Here is a 12190-nt window from a genome sequence, read left to right on the forward strand (position 1 = left end):
AAGAAAGATGTTTCCATTTTAGAGCGCTTCTATGGGTAGCTGGGATAAATAATCTTCATTGCATGGACTATTTTACTTCAAATTATCCAAAAGCATCCCTTGTCACCTGTAAAGGAAAGCTCTTTGGTGCTGTACACATTCTCATCCTGAAATGAAATAATGTAAATGGATACAGAAGATACCTATGGTGGTCTGTACCAAGAGAACACATTCAAGCTTTAGTAGAGGTGGGGATTTCAATTGCCTCATATTTTTTTCAGGGAATTATTATGCTACCTCTTTCTACTCCCTTGCCCTAAATTCTTTATTTGGTGGTAAGGAAAATAACAAAAGCAAGGAGTTCACAGAAGTGGCAGCAACATTGTGTCAGGTTACAACAATTAAAACAAGCATTGTTTTACATTCTTACCAGATTTGCCACTACTTCCTTTTGAGCACATAAGTGAATAAGTATTGTGTTGGATACTCAGATCTGTTACTGAAAGACTTTGCTGAACTTTGTACAATGAGCATTTCTACCTGGGATTCTCAGAAAGACATCAAAGAAGGCAAGCAGCTCTCCAGAGGTGAACAGAGTGCTATTACACCTTCAGTAAACCCAGCTGAAGGGGCATGAAAGACAAAGATACTCTGAGTCAAGTATAGTATTTAAAATCTACATGAACATCTATTTTATAGAAAAAGCAATGAGATGGGGTAGAAGTCTTCAAGAAAGTGTAATTAGATGGTTAAACAATTAAATATTGAACAACTACTGATCACTTTTGTACAAAGTTTATTAAGATGTTCAGAAGAATGAATTTTAAAAATCATGTAGCAAATAGTAATTTTAATTCAGATCACAAGGCAACTTAAAACACTTAGAGCATTTATATAGCTGACAAGTAAAAATACAGCTATAATAACCATCCCTGAGCAATACTGCATTTTAAATATTATAATAAAGAAAGTTACTCAAATGTACCTGTGTATGCAGACATAAAATTGTTAAAACCTTTTAAAAATTGAAGACCTGAAGATAAGCAACTTGCACTTTAAAGATGTGAAGCATGACTGGTTTTGGCAAACTTAAATATTACATTTAAACAAATCAAGCTGTTCACTTATCCTACAAACTACTTCAAGTAGTGCTGAATGCACTTTATTTTGGTTTGTCTGATCCTTTGCATTACATACTATTAGGTCACAACTTTTTTCATTAATAGAACAGTAACAACCAAAGACAATGTGTATCTCTGTCATTACTAAACATTCCATGTGTTCAGCAATGGTGTGAATTTGGAAGTCAGAATGAAGAACACAGTACCGTTTGACAGTCCAAACTTTAAGCAACACTCACAAGGAGTAGGTATTAACAGGTTTCAACACCCAATTTCTACATTCTTCTATTTTCCAAAAGGCATGCATGGAAAAGTATTTACACAAGGATTTACATAAAGTGGTCTAGCAATCAGATGGTGCCCAGGTCTTCAGACAGTTAAGTATCTCAGTCAACATGAACAGACACTTAATAAAAATAAAATGCTATTTTATTTTCCCAACTGAGTATAACTAGTAGCTTTTAAGTTAATATCAGCCTCTTCATTGCTGAGTAAGGAAAATGGCAACTTCATTAACAGGCACTGCTAAGAATGAAAATTTGATGTACAGAAGAAAAAAAACCCTGAATACTGAAAAACAGCATACATCAAAAGAATTTAATGTGTGCTCCAAACTTCTTGTGTAGTGTTAATATTGTTCATTGTATCGCTGGTTATTCACAGCTTGATCATCCACCTTTGGCTGTGGACAAACTGTATGAGCACAAGTAGAATTTATTTATTTAATTGATGGCACTGCCAAATGTCAACCAGCCTTCCCTTACCCCTATCCATACTTTTATTAAACACTAGTAGATCTGAATTCAAGGTATTAGATAATAAAGTATTTTCTACATGGTAATATATATAACAGTAGAAATTTAAGAGATCAAGAAAAGCCTCCTGTAAGTAAGTTTACAAGTACAAACACAGGTTCCAGATATCAGTACTTTACCTGTCAATTCAAATGGAAAGAATATAGTATTAAAACCCCACAACACTTAAGTATCACTTACTTCCAAAACAAACAACATGATTTGAACAGGAAGTTTGAGTAGGTGACCTCTGAGGCCCCCAGAGATATTATTTAAAGGTCCTCTTCAACACTAACTATTCTATGGTGCTATTACTTACTACCCATGTGCTTAATACTCAAATATAAATAGAAGCTTTACAAAGCTTTACAAAATGAAAGGCTTCATGTTACTAAGAGATGCAAAACTTACTTATCTTCCAATTATTGACTAATAAGTTGCTTTTTCCAATGGTTATGTCCATTGATTTATAAATCAAGTAGATTAAGAATTACTGTATTAGAGCAAACAGGCAGTACTAGAAACAGCAGAAGTACTGGAATGTAACAAAAGTGACATACACTTTGCAGGATTACAGTTACTTGAATCTGAAAGTTACATGAAGTTACAGTTACATGAAGCTGAAAGAAAAGAAAAGAAAAAAAAAACAAATTTAACGAAGATCTTTGAATGTTCTATATACCACACAAGCTGTATCATGTACTAAATTAATTAATGATTTTGGAACACCAAGTAATAACTTTTCCCTAGTTATTAGGCAAATAATTATTTGATCTAATACAGAATTTCCCCACATTAAGTGCAGAGACAGAACACCGCTAATGACAGAACCAAACATGGATACGTTTGTATCAGCAAGTGTGACTCAAGTTGCCACGGTAAAGAGGTTCTGAATTAAGCACTGTATTTTTCAGAAGTCAGTTTTGTCAGAGTAGAAGTTAATTATCACCTTTAAAATCAGGTTTCTTTATATCTCAAAAATAGAGGGGAAAATGCAACAGTGGTTCAGTTTGTTATTAAAAAAAAATAAAATCTGAGTTTCACCATCCCAGACATTAAACACTTTTTGCCTACAGCTTTGTCAGTACAAGAGGCTACACTCTAAATCCAGCAATCCAGCACAGTCTTCTTTATGCTGCACTCCTAAAAATGCTGAGGGATCTCCTCACTAGAAAGGATTTCAGGTGACATGCAAAGCCAAACAGGCTCCCTCCTCATTCCCTTGAGAAGTACAACAAAAAAGATCTGCTCAAGGAATAGCTTCCCTGGATGATATGAGATATGTGTGATACAGGGCACATCCTTTATCCTATTTACTGAGCTGTATTTGGTGTCTTCCTTAGCTTTTTACATTTCACTGGATTTATTTGGTAAGCATATCCTAACAAAAGATGTGGCAGTTATTGAGAATGCATTTTCAAGTCAACAAAACAGATGGGTTGGCTTTTGAAAAGTTCTTTTTAGAAAGAGCAAAGAACTTCTCGTATCTGGCAATTTTCCACACAACAGGTGGATCTGGGCTGTGCAGCACAGAAAATGAAAACAGCACACTTGAATACAAAGACATGACAAAGATTTTTAATTTTAAAAAGCGGAGAAGGCTTTTGTCCACGGATGTTGATATCCTCTCCCCTTTACTATCAAGTCAAACAGCTTTACTAAGAAGTTCCCAGTCTAGGTAAAAGCTGCAGGTTTTTGGCCTATACATCCCCAAACCATCCATTCTCACTAATGTTTCTTTTCAATGCCTAGAATGCAATTTTAGAGAAGTGGAAAGGATATTCTTCCCCTTTGGATAACTGCATGTTCTCTGGTTCCTCTATACGCCACAAAATGTCATAATTTGAAGAATGTCCACAAATTATAGAGAAGGAACCCCTAAACAGCCTCCCAAACCTTAAATGTCTAACAAAGCAGTTCCCACAACAAGATAAATACTTTTATGTGCTTAAAAAATTCAATTATTTACCTGAAGGGCTTATCCCAGGAGTGACACAAGCATCACAATACCCATGAACTGAATGAAGAGCAACACAGGTGTCAAAAATGACCAGATAGGCCACAAGGCAACATTGAAACTGGGAATAAAAGCAGAAAGTATTTGGTAAGTTCAGTTGTCATATTACAGAAACACCAGGCATACAAAGGAAACATGTCAAAAGAAGAAATAAGATTTAAATTACTTAACCTGGAAATATACTTCTTTGTTTCTGAAAACAAAACACATCAAGGGTAAAGGGTAAAGGTACCTTTTACTTTCAGAAAATCAGTATCTGAAGCCCCTGAAAATGACCTACTCTGATTTTTCCATGGGCATACATGGCAGCTGACAGAAGCCTTAATCTGAAATTTGTTCCAGACAGATTTCAGTTAACTGAAGTGAGAGGGGAAAACCAACTTATTTTACAACTGACTTACACGAATTACAGATTTGACTAATTATAAACCACAGGGAACCTTTATTTTCTTCAATCTTCTTTTTTTCACCATTGCAACAAATTCTGACTGATATACTGATACAACAGCTAAACAAGAGGAAATCAATTTTCATGCAGAAAGCAAATAACTGGCACAATGTATGTAATTTTCTTCATTCACATTTGCTCAGTTCTGACTCATATAACCTCATAAGTAAAGCAACTCTTGCTAAAAGTACCATAAAAGACACAATATAAACCCTTAAAGTTCATATGGCAATAGTCAGAAGTCTAACATTTTCTGTATGTCTGCTACTTATAGATTGTTTGCTAATGAAGAACTGTGACAGAAACTGATTGAACTGAATTCTCAGATAGACAGACTGCACCTTTGTCTTAATTTGTAAACCACACAAGTAGTTCCAGAGGTGAGAAATTTACACTAACAAAGATAACTTCAGTTTTCTCCTAAATTTTCAAGACAGAAAAGATCCAGTACATCTCCAAGTACACAATATACAGTTTCAACTGTTGCAACTCTTGCTTTGTGGATGGAAGTTGAAAGTGCAAGAAATTATGCTACATAGAACTGGTATTGTCACCAATACACATAGCAGAATTACATACAGAATTTCATTACAGAATTTCTTATCATTTATAAAAAAATATACTTCCTATAAAATGAGCCCATTAACACACAGACTTGCACAGGTTTAGCAGAAGTTTGCACACAGTGCTTGAACTCACCAAATAGCTGCTGCTATAAAGGTAGCTGTTGTGATAGGAATCAGTGCAGGGTACTGTTCATCATAGTCCTGAATTCCACAGTACCACTCAAGATACAGTACGCAGTAAAAGGCAACAGATAAACATGTAGCCAATAAACAAGTGCCACAGGAAAGCCACCAGCTGCAGGAAGAAAAGCACATTAAACCATGTTTAGCACCGTCACACTGCAGTTTGCACAGCAATCTTCACTTGAGTTGACAAACAGAACAGGCAGTATCTGTTAAAAACACAGATTGTGGCCTAGAGTTCCTGTAGGTTTTACCTTAAATGAATTTTACAAAACACTTTTTGCCTTTAAAAGCTGTCTAATATAAACAGCTGAGTTTAATTTTGCAGTGAAACATTCCTTTCATATATTGTCCCCTCAAATATTTTGGAAATTCAATGTGACAGATCTTGTCAGGAATCTACTATATCAAAACCACTTTGTCATTAATAAAATAAAATAGGCTCCACTGCAACTGTACTTTTCACTATATATTAGACTGGTGATCTTTGTGCAACAGAAATGCTGCAGAAAGCTTTAATATGTTTTCAGTTTGGGAACTCCCAAATTTAACAGACAAGAAGCATGAAGATTTTTCTTTATAACTGTTGAAGAAAACCATGGAGAAATCCAGAATTTTAAACTCAGAATCATAAAAACACAGGGTATGTGATTATTTAGGGAGACACACTTTTGAATTTCTTTGAGGATACACTTCAAGACTAGCTCAGATAAGGCAACTTCTGAGGAAGATGCACTTTAATAAAATCTTATCTGAATGTGTATTAATAAATAAAAATTTTGAAAAATGAATTCTTACCATGACTTGATTACTAAATTATAAATGGTAATCAAGGATCTTCCTACTCAGGTGACGTGCTCTGGAATGGCACAGCAAACATAATGTGCTACTTTGAAATCTTGTTACTACCAACGGAGAATTCTGCACTAAGAGAACTGTTGCCATGGCCTAGACAAGCAGTGCAGGAAGACAGGGTCCTGACCCCAAATTTTGGTTACACCTTGGAGCCACTGGCTTTGCTTTCACAGTCAGTGTATGAAGGGTATAACTAGCCTGGGAGAGCAGCTCCAGAGAACCTCCTAGCACAGAGCCCTGTGCAGCTTCCACATACTGATATAACAATGACAACAGCAATGTGTTTTAAAAGCACTTCCAGCTGAAGTGATCTAAAAACATTTAACATACATCAATCCCATTGAAAATAATTTAATAGAAAAGAAAGAGACTAGAAATAAAAATTACTTCACAGAAATTATTTCACTAATCTTTTGCTGACCTACTCAAAATCACCTACAGATCTTCTAGAGAAATTAACTTCTCTTTGACCTTTAAGGATTAATCTAAGGGGGTTTATTATAAAAAAATAAAATCAAAACCTAAATACTTCCAACAAAACAGGCAGCTATTTCTTGGACTTAAATGAAAACTTGAAGGTACAGTATTAAAATGTCTGGTATCAGAGCAAACTTTATAAGTACAAAGATGGCTCAGTAGCGTTTATAGAGAAAAAACAATTGTAGCAATTCTTAAGCATTGTATTTACTTTAAAATTAGTTCAATAATATCAGCTTAGGTGGTCATCTGGTCCAACCTCCCTGCTCAAGCAAGCTCAGCTACTGCCAGTTGCCCAGAATCATGTCCAGATGGCTTTTGAGTATCTCCAAGGATGGAGATTCCACAACCTACCTGGGCAACCTGTTCAGTGCTCAGTCACCCTCACAGTAAAAAAGTGCTTCCTGATCTTCAGAGGGAACCTCCTCCATTTCAGTTTGTGCCCACCGCCTCTGGTCCAGTCCTGGACACCACTGGAAAGAGCTTGGCTCTGTCTTCTTTGCACCCTCCCTTCAGGTATTTACATGCATTGACAAAATGCCTCTGAGCCTTCTCTTCTCCAGGCTGAACAGTCCCAGGTTTCTCTATTCCTATGGCAGATCTTGTTCATCCACGGTTTAAAATACAGTGACCAGATGTAACAAACTGAGTATGATTACAAGACTAAAACACACCTTTTTATAAGAAAAGACACCTTACCTATCTGCTTGCATAGTTTCTTTAATATTTTTTAAAAAATCAAAGTAGTATGTCACAGCTATTGATGCCAAAATCCAGAATGCAGAATGAATATTCAGTCTGTTAAGAGGCCTCATCGTCTTCTCTACAGCTGTAGACTCTTCTGTAAATAAGAACATAATTATAGCACTAAAGCCAGCCATTAAATGAAGTATGATTATAGTTACATAAAGCATGATGCTTTATCTTTTTAATTAATTTATCTTGGGAGATTGTTCTAGTCATCACTTTGTGCTACAAATATTCTAAAAAGCTTTGAACATTTACTGAAAGGAAACAGACTAAGCAAGGTATCCTTTGATAAAAGGATAAAGCAGTAATAATCAGCACAACATCATATCCGTGTATCTTTTTAGGAAACAGCTGACTAGATTTTGTAAGGGTTGTTTAACTAATTAAAAACCCCTGGTGTTATTAAACCAGTTTTATTAATCTAGTACATAGAACTTCGGGTTGTTACTTCCAATTAATAATTTATTTGTACTCTTCTTTATGAATTTTAGCATTTGCAAAACGATTGCAGGCATAAATAATTTTCTTGTTCTCAACTGCAGATAATTCACTGCAGTTTAAGGAGCTAGCTTGACTTACACTGCACACTTTCAGCAGGTAAACTACAACTATAATTGTGCAGGAAACTACCTTCTCTTTTTCCCCACATTACCCCGTACTGTTTTGGAGAGAACGAGACCTCAGAGCAAGCAGATGAGAAAGCCATTTTTGTGCACGACAGTAACCATGTGAGACAGTATTTATACACACTGTCAAAAAAAGGTGTCAGAGGTGGTTTTGATGTCTCACACTCTGAAGTTTATCACTAGGAGCTCCTGGTGGCCTGTGTGCAGCAGTGTCACATGCGCCGATTCCTCCACGCGCACCGCCACCAGCCGAGCGTACCCACAGCTCTGCTGGAGCTTACAGGCAGCTTTATTTTTCATTTCCTAGATTCCTCCTCATCCTACTGGAGCTTGCGCCTGGAGCATTCGAGCACTTCATCCGCATCAGGCAGTCCGCGGCTACAAGCCCCTGGCATCTCCCACGCCCAGCTCGCAGCCAGGAGCGGACACCTGAGGGCAGGCGGGGCCGCGCTCCGCGCCGCTCTACCCGAGGCGGCCCCGCCGCCGTCCCAGCGCCCGCCCGGCGGGGCCCGGCACCGCTCCCCGCGCCCCAGCACCACCCACCGGCCGTCCCGCCGCCCCGGGCAGACGGCTGCGGCTGCTGCGGGTCCCGGGGCTCCGGCCCGCGCCGCCCCGGGCGCCGCAGCCTCGGGAGCGCGTCCCCGCCGCCGCCGGGCTCCATGTTGGGCCGCTCCGGCAGTGACGCGGCGGGGCGGGAGCGCGGCGGCCGCGACCGCCCCGGCGTGAGGGGCAGCGGCGGCGCCCGGGCCCGGCGAGCGGCCCGGCCGAGGGCCCGCCGGTACGGGATCCAGAAACAGCTTCGGGAATCGCACTCATCCCCCCTGGAGGGAGGGAGCACTGCCGTGTAGAGTCGAGTGCTGCAGTGAAGGCTGTGGTGCCGAAATGATTCAGAAAAAAAAAAAAAAAAAAAGACAAAAACTCTGTGCGTAGAAATGTTTTCCTCATCGGCCAACCAGGTGTTCTCGAGGACAGGTATTAGGGAAATCTCAATTTTTGTGACACAGACCAGTGGTGTAGGTTAAAAATGATTGGAGCATGGTGCTAACAACACCAAGCTCAGTTCGATCCCTGTTCACTCAAGGGTTGGATTCCATGATCTTTCTGGGTCCCTCCCAACTCGGAATATTCTGTGACTCTGTGAATTACAAAGCTCTGGGAGGTTTCCAGAGCCACGGGAATCCTGTAGCACTCGAAACAGCGGCTGGTAACTGGAAATAATAAACATATTTGCAAGACAAAATAGATAAAAGTTAAATAAACTAATAAAAATGTAAAATAGATTGTTTCAGTTCTGTAGTTGATTTCTGCATAACTAGATACAAAGTCACATCAGCATGTTTCTGCACACAAAACCTTGAAATCAATTATATTACCGGGGCTTTCTTGTTTATTCACACAGACAAATTCAGAACTAGTCAATTTTGCTGGCAGATTAACCTTCGGTCTGGTCCTTGTAAGAATTATGCAAATATAAAGAGTACTGTGAATATGTGTACTGTATCTTCTGGGGTGTGTTCAGTGATTAAACCATTAACATGGCTTTTAAAATTGAAAATTGTTTCTAATAGTAAGAATTGATCATCTAATTAGATTAATTAGATGATCCATGTGATTGCTACAAAGCCTGTGCTTTTTCAGAAAAAATTGTGTGGCATAACATTCTGATTAAGGCAAAAATCCTGCTGACTTCAATGTGGAAGTACATGTCCAATTCCACAACTGTTATGTATAGCTTTTCTTTACAGTGGGATTAAATGTAGAAATATTCAATAAAAGCTCAGATTATTATAAGAGAGATTGAAGAAACAAAAACCTAATTTCAGTATGTGTGTTTTACTTACCAAAATCAAAATTATTAGCTGTATATAGATTAAAGTTCAAAAATCTAAGTGTTTAATAACCTGATGGTACTTTTCCTCTCAGAAGGCAAAATATTTTGCATTAAAACAATGATTATGAGAAATGTGTTAAATTTTCACTTACCACATGCATTCTTCACATATTGTGCAGCATTTATCAACAGAAGTGCCTTGCAGATGCTTCCTCTGTAGTTTTATGTTGAGAAAACAGGAAAATCTAAAAGAATGGAATGTAGGCTGTGGTTAAATAATTATGTATTTTATCAATAAAACCTAAAAAATTTTAGGCCATCCTAAGGGAAGAAACTAACTGGGAGAAACTAATTAGGGTAAAAGCTAAGCTTTCTGTGACTTGCGCTGTTTTTAAGCAGTTCTAAACCTGCTGGATAATTCTATTTTCCCAAATATACTATTGTCTGTTTATTAATGAATGAAATTCTAGGGACAAGGGAAAACAGGGTTCTGGTTATTCTTTATTACTGCACATTGAGTTTGAGTAAATTCAGCCTAAGTGATACAAGAACAGAAAAAAAAAATCTTTCTCTGCAGAAAGACAGGCCTTAATTTACAACTGAATTTCATGTGAAAGGTGTCATAGTAAGTAGAAATTGTTTTCCCAGCCTTAGAACATGTATCACATAAGGGGCAACACCACTGCAGTCCTTAGCGACTACAGGGATTATTCTTTATGTAGTTCAGTTGAATATTTTGAAGTTAGCAGCTCATGGGAGATCAGAGCTCTGCTTTCTTATCAATGACATAAAGGTTTCTTTGTTTTATTTCCTTTGAGTGAAATGACTACCTCAGCCTTCACTTTGATCTTAGAGATTCAAATAAGAAACAAAGGAAATCTTCGTGCACTTTCTTTGCAAAAGCTATTCATAGGATATATCTTTGATTTAAATGTAGCAATTAAATAAATATGTATGCTTGGAAAGGTTAAGATCTGTCAATGTTGTTAAACTGAACACTTCTGTTTACCTACACAGTAGGTATTGTGCAAAGAGCTGAAATAAGAGCTTCCTTCCTGGGCTCACTATTGACCTTAACTGAGACCGCTCATGTTCTGTGTTTGTAGAGCTGAGATGTTTTCTGTGATCTTTTCACAGTGCTTCTCTGATTCAGAAATTATTAATCTGCCAAAGAATAGATAGCGATCGGGAGCTGAACCGAGACTGTCACAAAATGAACAGCATAATTAACAAAGCATCTAATCAACGGGACTGTTATGGGTAATTAATTATTCCAAGTTAATGTTTAAGAAGCCATGCACAAATGTTAGGAAGGATTTTAAAATGTGATGCTTAATGTGATAACTTTAGTTAAAAGTCTGTGAAATAAATTTGTGAATTTGAAGTTTCAGTGAAAGAAATGTACAAAGGGCAGAGTTTGCAGCAATTTTTTTGTGAACTTTAGTCCTGGACTCTCACATAATATGATTCAGTTTCCACATCTTGGGGACTGAATTTAACACCTTTACATTCTATTTTAAATAGAAAATAATGCTTTGTATGTTAGTTGAATGTCTTTAAGTATTCAGGTTTTTTAGTTATAAGCTGAATTTCACAATCTATTTGGATATTTTGAATTTTATTTTCTTGTTGCTCACTGAATATTTGCTGATTAGTGATTGGTTGGTTATATGTTGATTTTAAAGTAATTCTTAATGGTACGCAAATGTGGTAGCTTTTTGTTTCTCTCAATTGGGTAGATATAAAATTTAGAATTGGAATTCCCAGTTAAATTCTCACTTTTAGGAAGTTAAATTAGTTTTCTAGTATTCTAGCCAATTTTCATAGCTTTTCCCCTATTACAGAAATCAGTAGCTAAATTAGCCCAAATGTTATCTGTTCACAAAATACCTGGTTGGAATTTTCTTCTTTCCATATCTAAGTAGGGTTGGCTCTTTCCTATATTAATTCTTAGCTGAAGTAGGTTGGACACAATATAGATGTATTTTTTCATTTTGAGGAATGATTGTGCTATAATAGTCTGTGCTTTCTGTTCACGAACTAGGTAACAATAAAGTCAGCAGTAATCTGCTGCTCATCTTCCACTGTCGGGAGTAAAAGATTGGATGGGTAGAGCTTCTCAATCCTTTCTCAACATTGTCCTTGTACTAAAGTGTTGTGCATCCTCTCTTACACTGAGTGAAAAAGTAAATACATTGTCTGACTCATCTAGGTAACAAAAAAGCCTCCAAATAGTACAAACAGTTCCCCTGCTTTCATCTTGCATTCTTTCAACTATTTTAAATTCAGTACAATGGAAAAGGACTTAAAAGCATTTGGTGTGAATAACTTAATGCAGATCTGAAAAACAACTGCTGGGTAAAACTCAATTGACTCTGAACGTGGTCCATATACAAACTCCTGAACTCAAGCTGAATTCTCATGCAAGTATTAAATTTCAGTGCAGCCTTGGATTGACCCTTTAGGAAGGAAACAATACATAGAATAGTGTGTTTGATATCAAGAAGGCTCTATATTTAAGCACGTAAGCATTTGAACTTCAT

The 12190-nt window shown here is 37.3% G+C and overlaps 1 protein-coding gene across 3 annotated transcripts; it reads right to left on the reverse strand.

Annotated features, from left to right (window-relative positions):
* Positions 1-758: 758 nt before the first annotated feature.
* On the reverse strand, positions 759-8477 carry TMEM128 (transmembrane protein 128). 3 transcript variants are annotated; one of them, XR_008430731.1, is made up of 6 exons: positions 8360-8477; positions 7140-7281; positions 5059-5220; positions 3864-3972; positions 2455-2514; positions 759-1793 (listed from the first exon to the last, which is right to left on the reverse strand). XR_008430731.1 is itself a non-coding variant. In XM_053941740.1 (5 exons), the coding sequence occupies exons 1-4, from the start codon at positions 8475-8477 to the stop codon at positions 3873-3875; spliced, it is 522 nt and encodes a 173-aa protein (XP_053797715.1). In that variant the 3' UTR covers positions 759-2514; positions 3864-3872. The 3 variants fall into 3 exon arrangements, 1 of the variants encoding a protein (XP_053797715.1); XR_008430730.1 differs by having other exon boundaries at positions 759-2034; XM_053941740.1 differs by having other exon boundaries at positions 759-2514.
* Between the last annotated feature and the right edge of the window lie 3713 nt (positions 8478-12190).

This window comes from Vidua chalybeata, chromosome 4 (genome assembly GCF_026979565.1).
Source record: "Vidua chalybeata isolate OUT-0048 chromosome 4, bVidCha1 merged haplotype, whole genome shotgun sequence".
Taxonomy (NCBI): domain Eukaryota; kingdom Metazoa; phylum Chordata; class Aves; order Passeriformes; family Viduidae; genus Vidua; species Vidua chalybeata.

What these genes read in the sequence shown, in the direction of transcription:
- TMEM128 (XM_053941740.1), bottom strand. Translation starts at nt 8,477, where the DNA reads ATGGAGCCCGGCGGCGGCGGGGACGCGCTCCCGAGGCTGCGGCGCCCG. An exon ending in GAAACTATGCAAGCAGATAG is followed by an intron (nt 5,221 to 7,139) that starts GTAAGGTGTCTT and finishes TTCTTCCTGCAG; the next exon opens with CTGGTGGCTTTCCTGTGGCA. An exon ending in TTTATAGCAGCAGCTATTTG is followed by an intron (nt 3,973 to 5,058) that starts GTGAGTTCAAGC and finishes TTTTATTCCCAG; the next exon opens with TTTCAATGTTGCCTTGTGGC.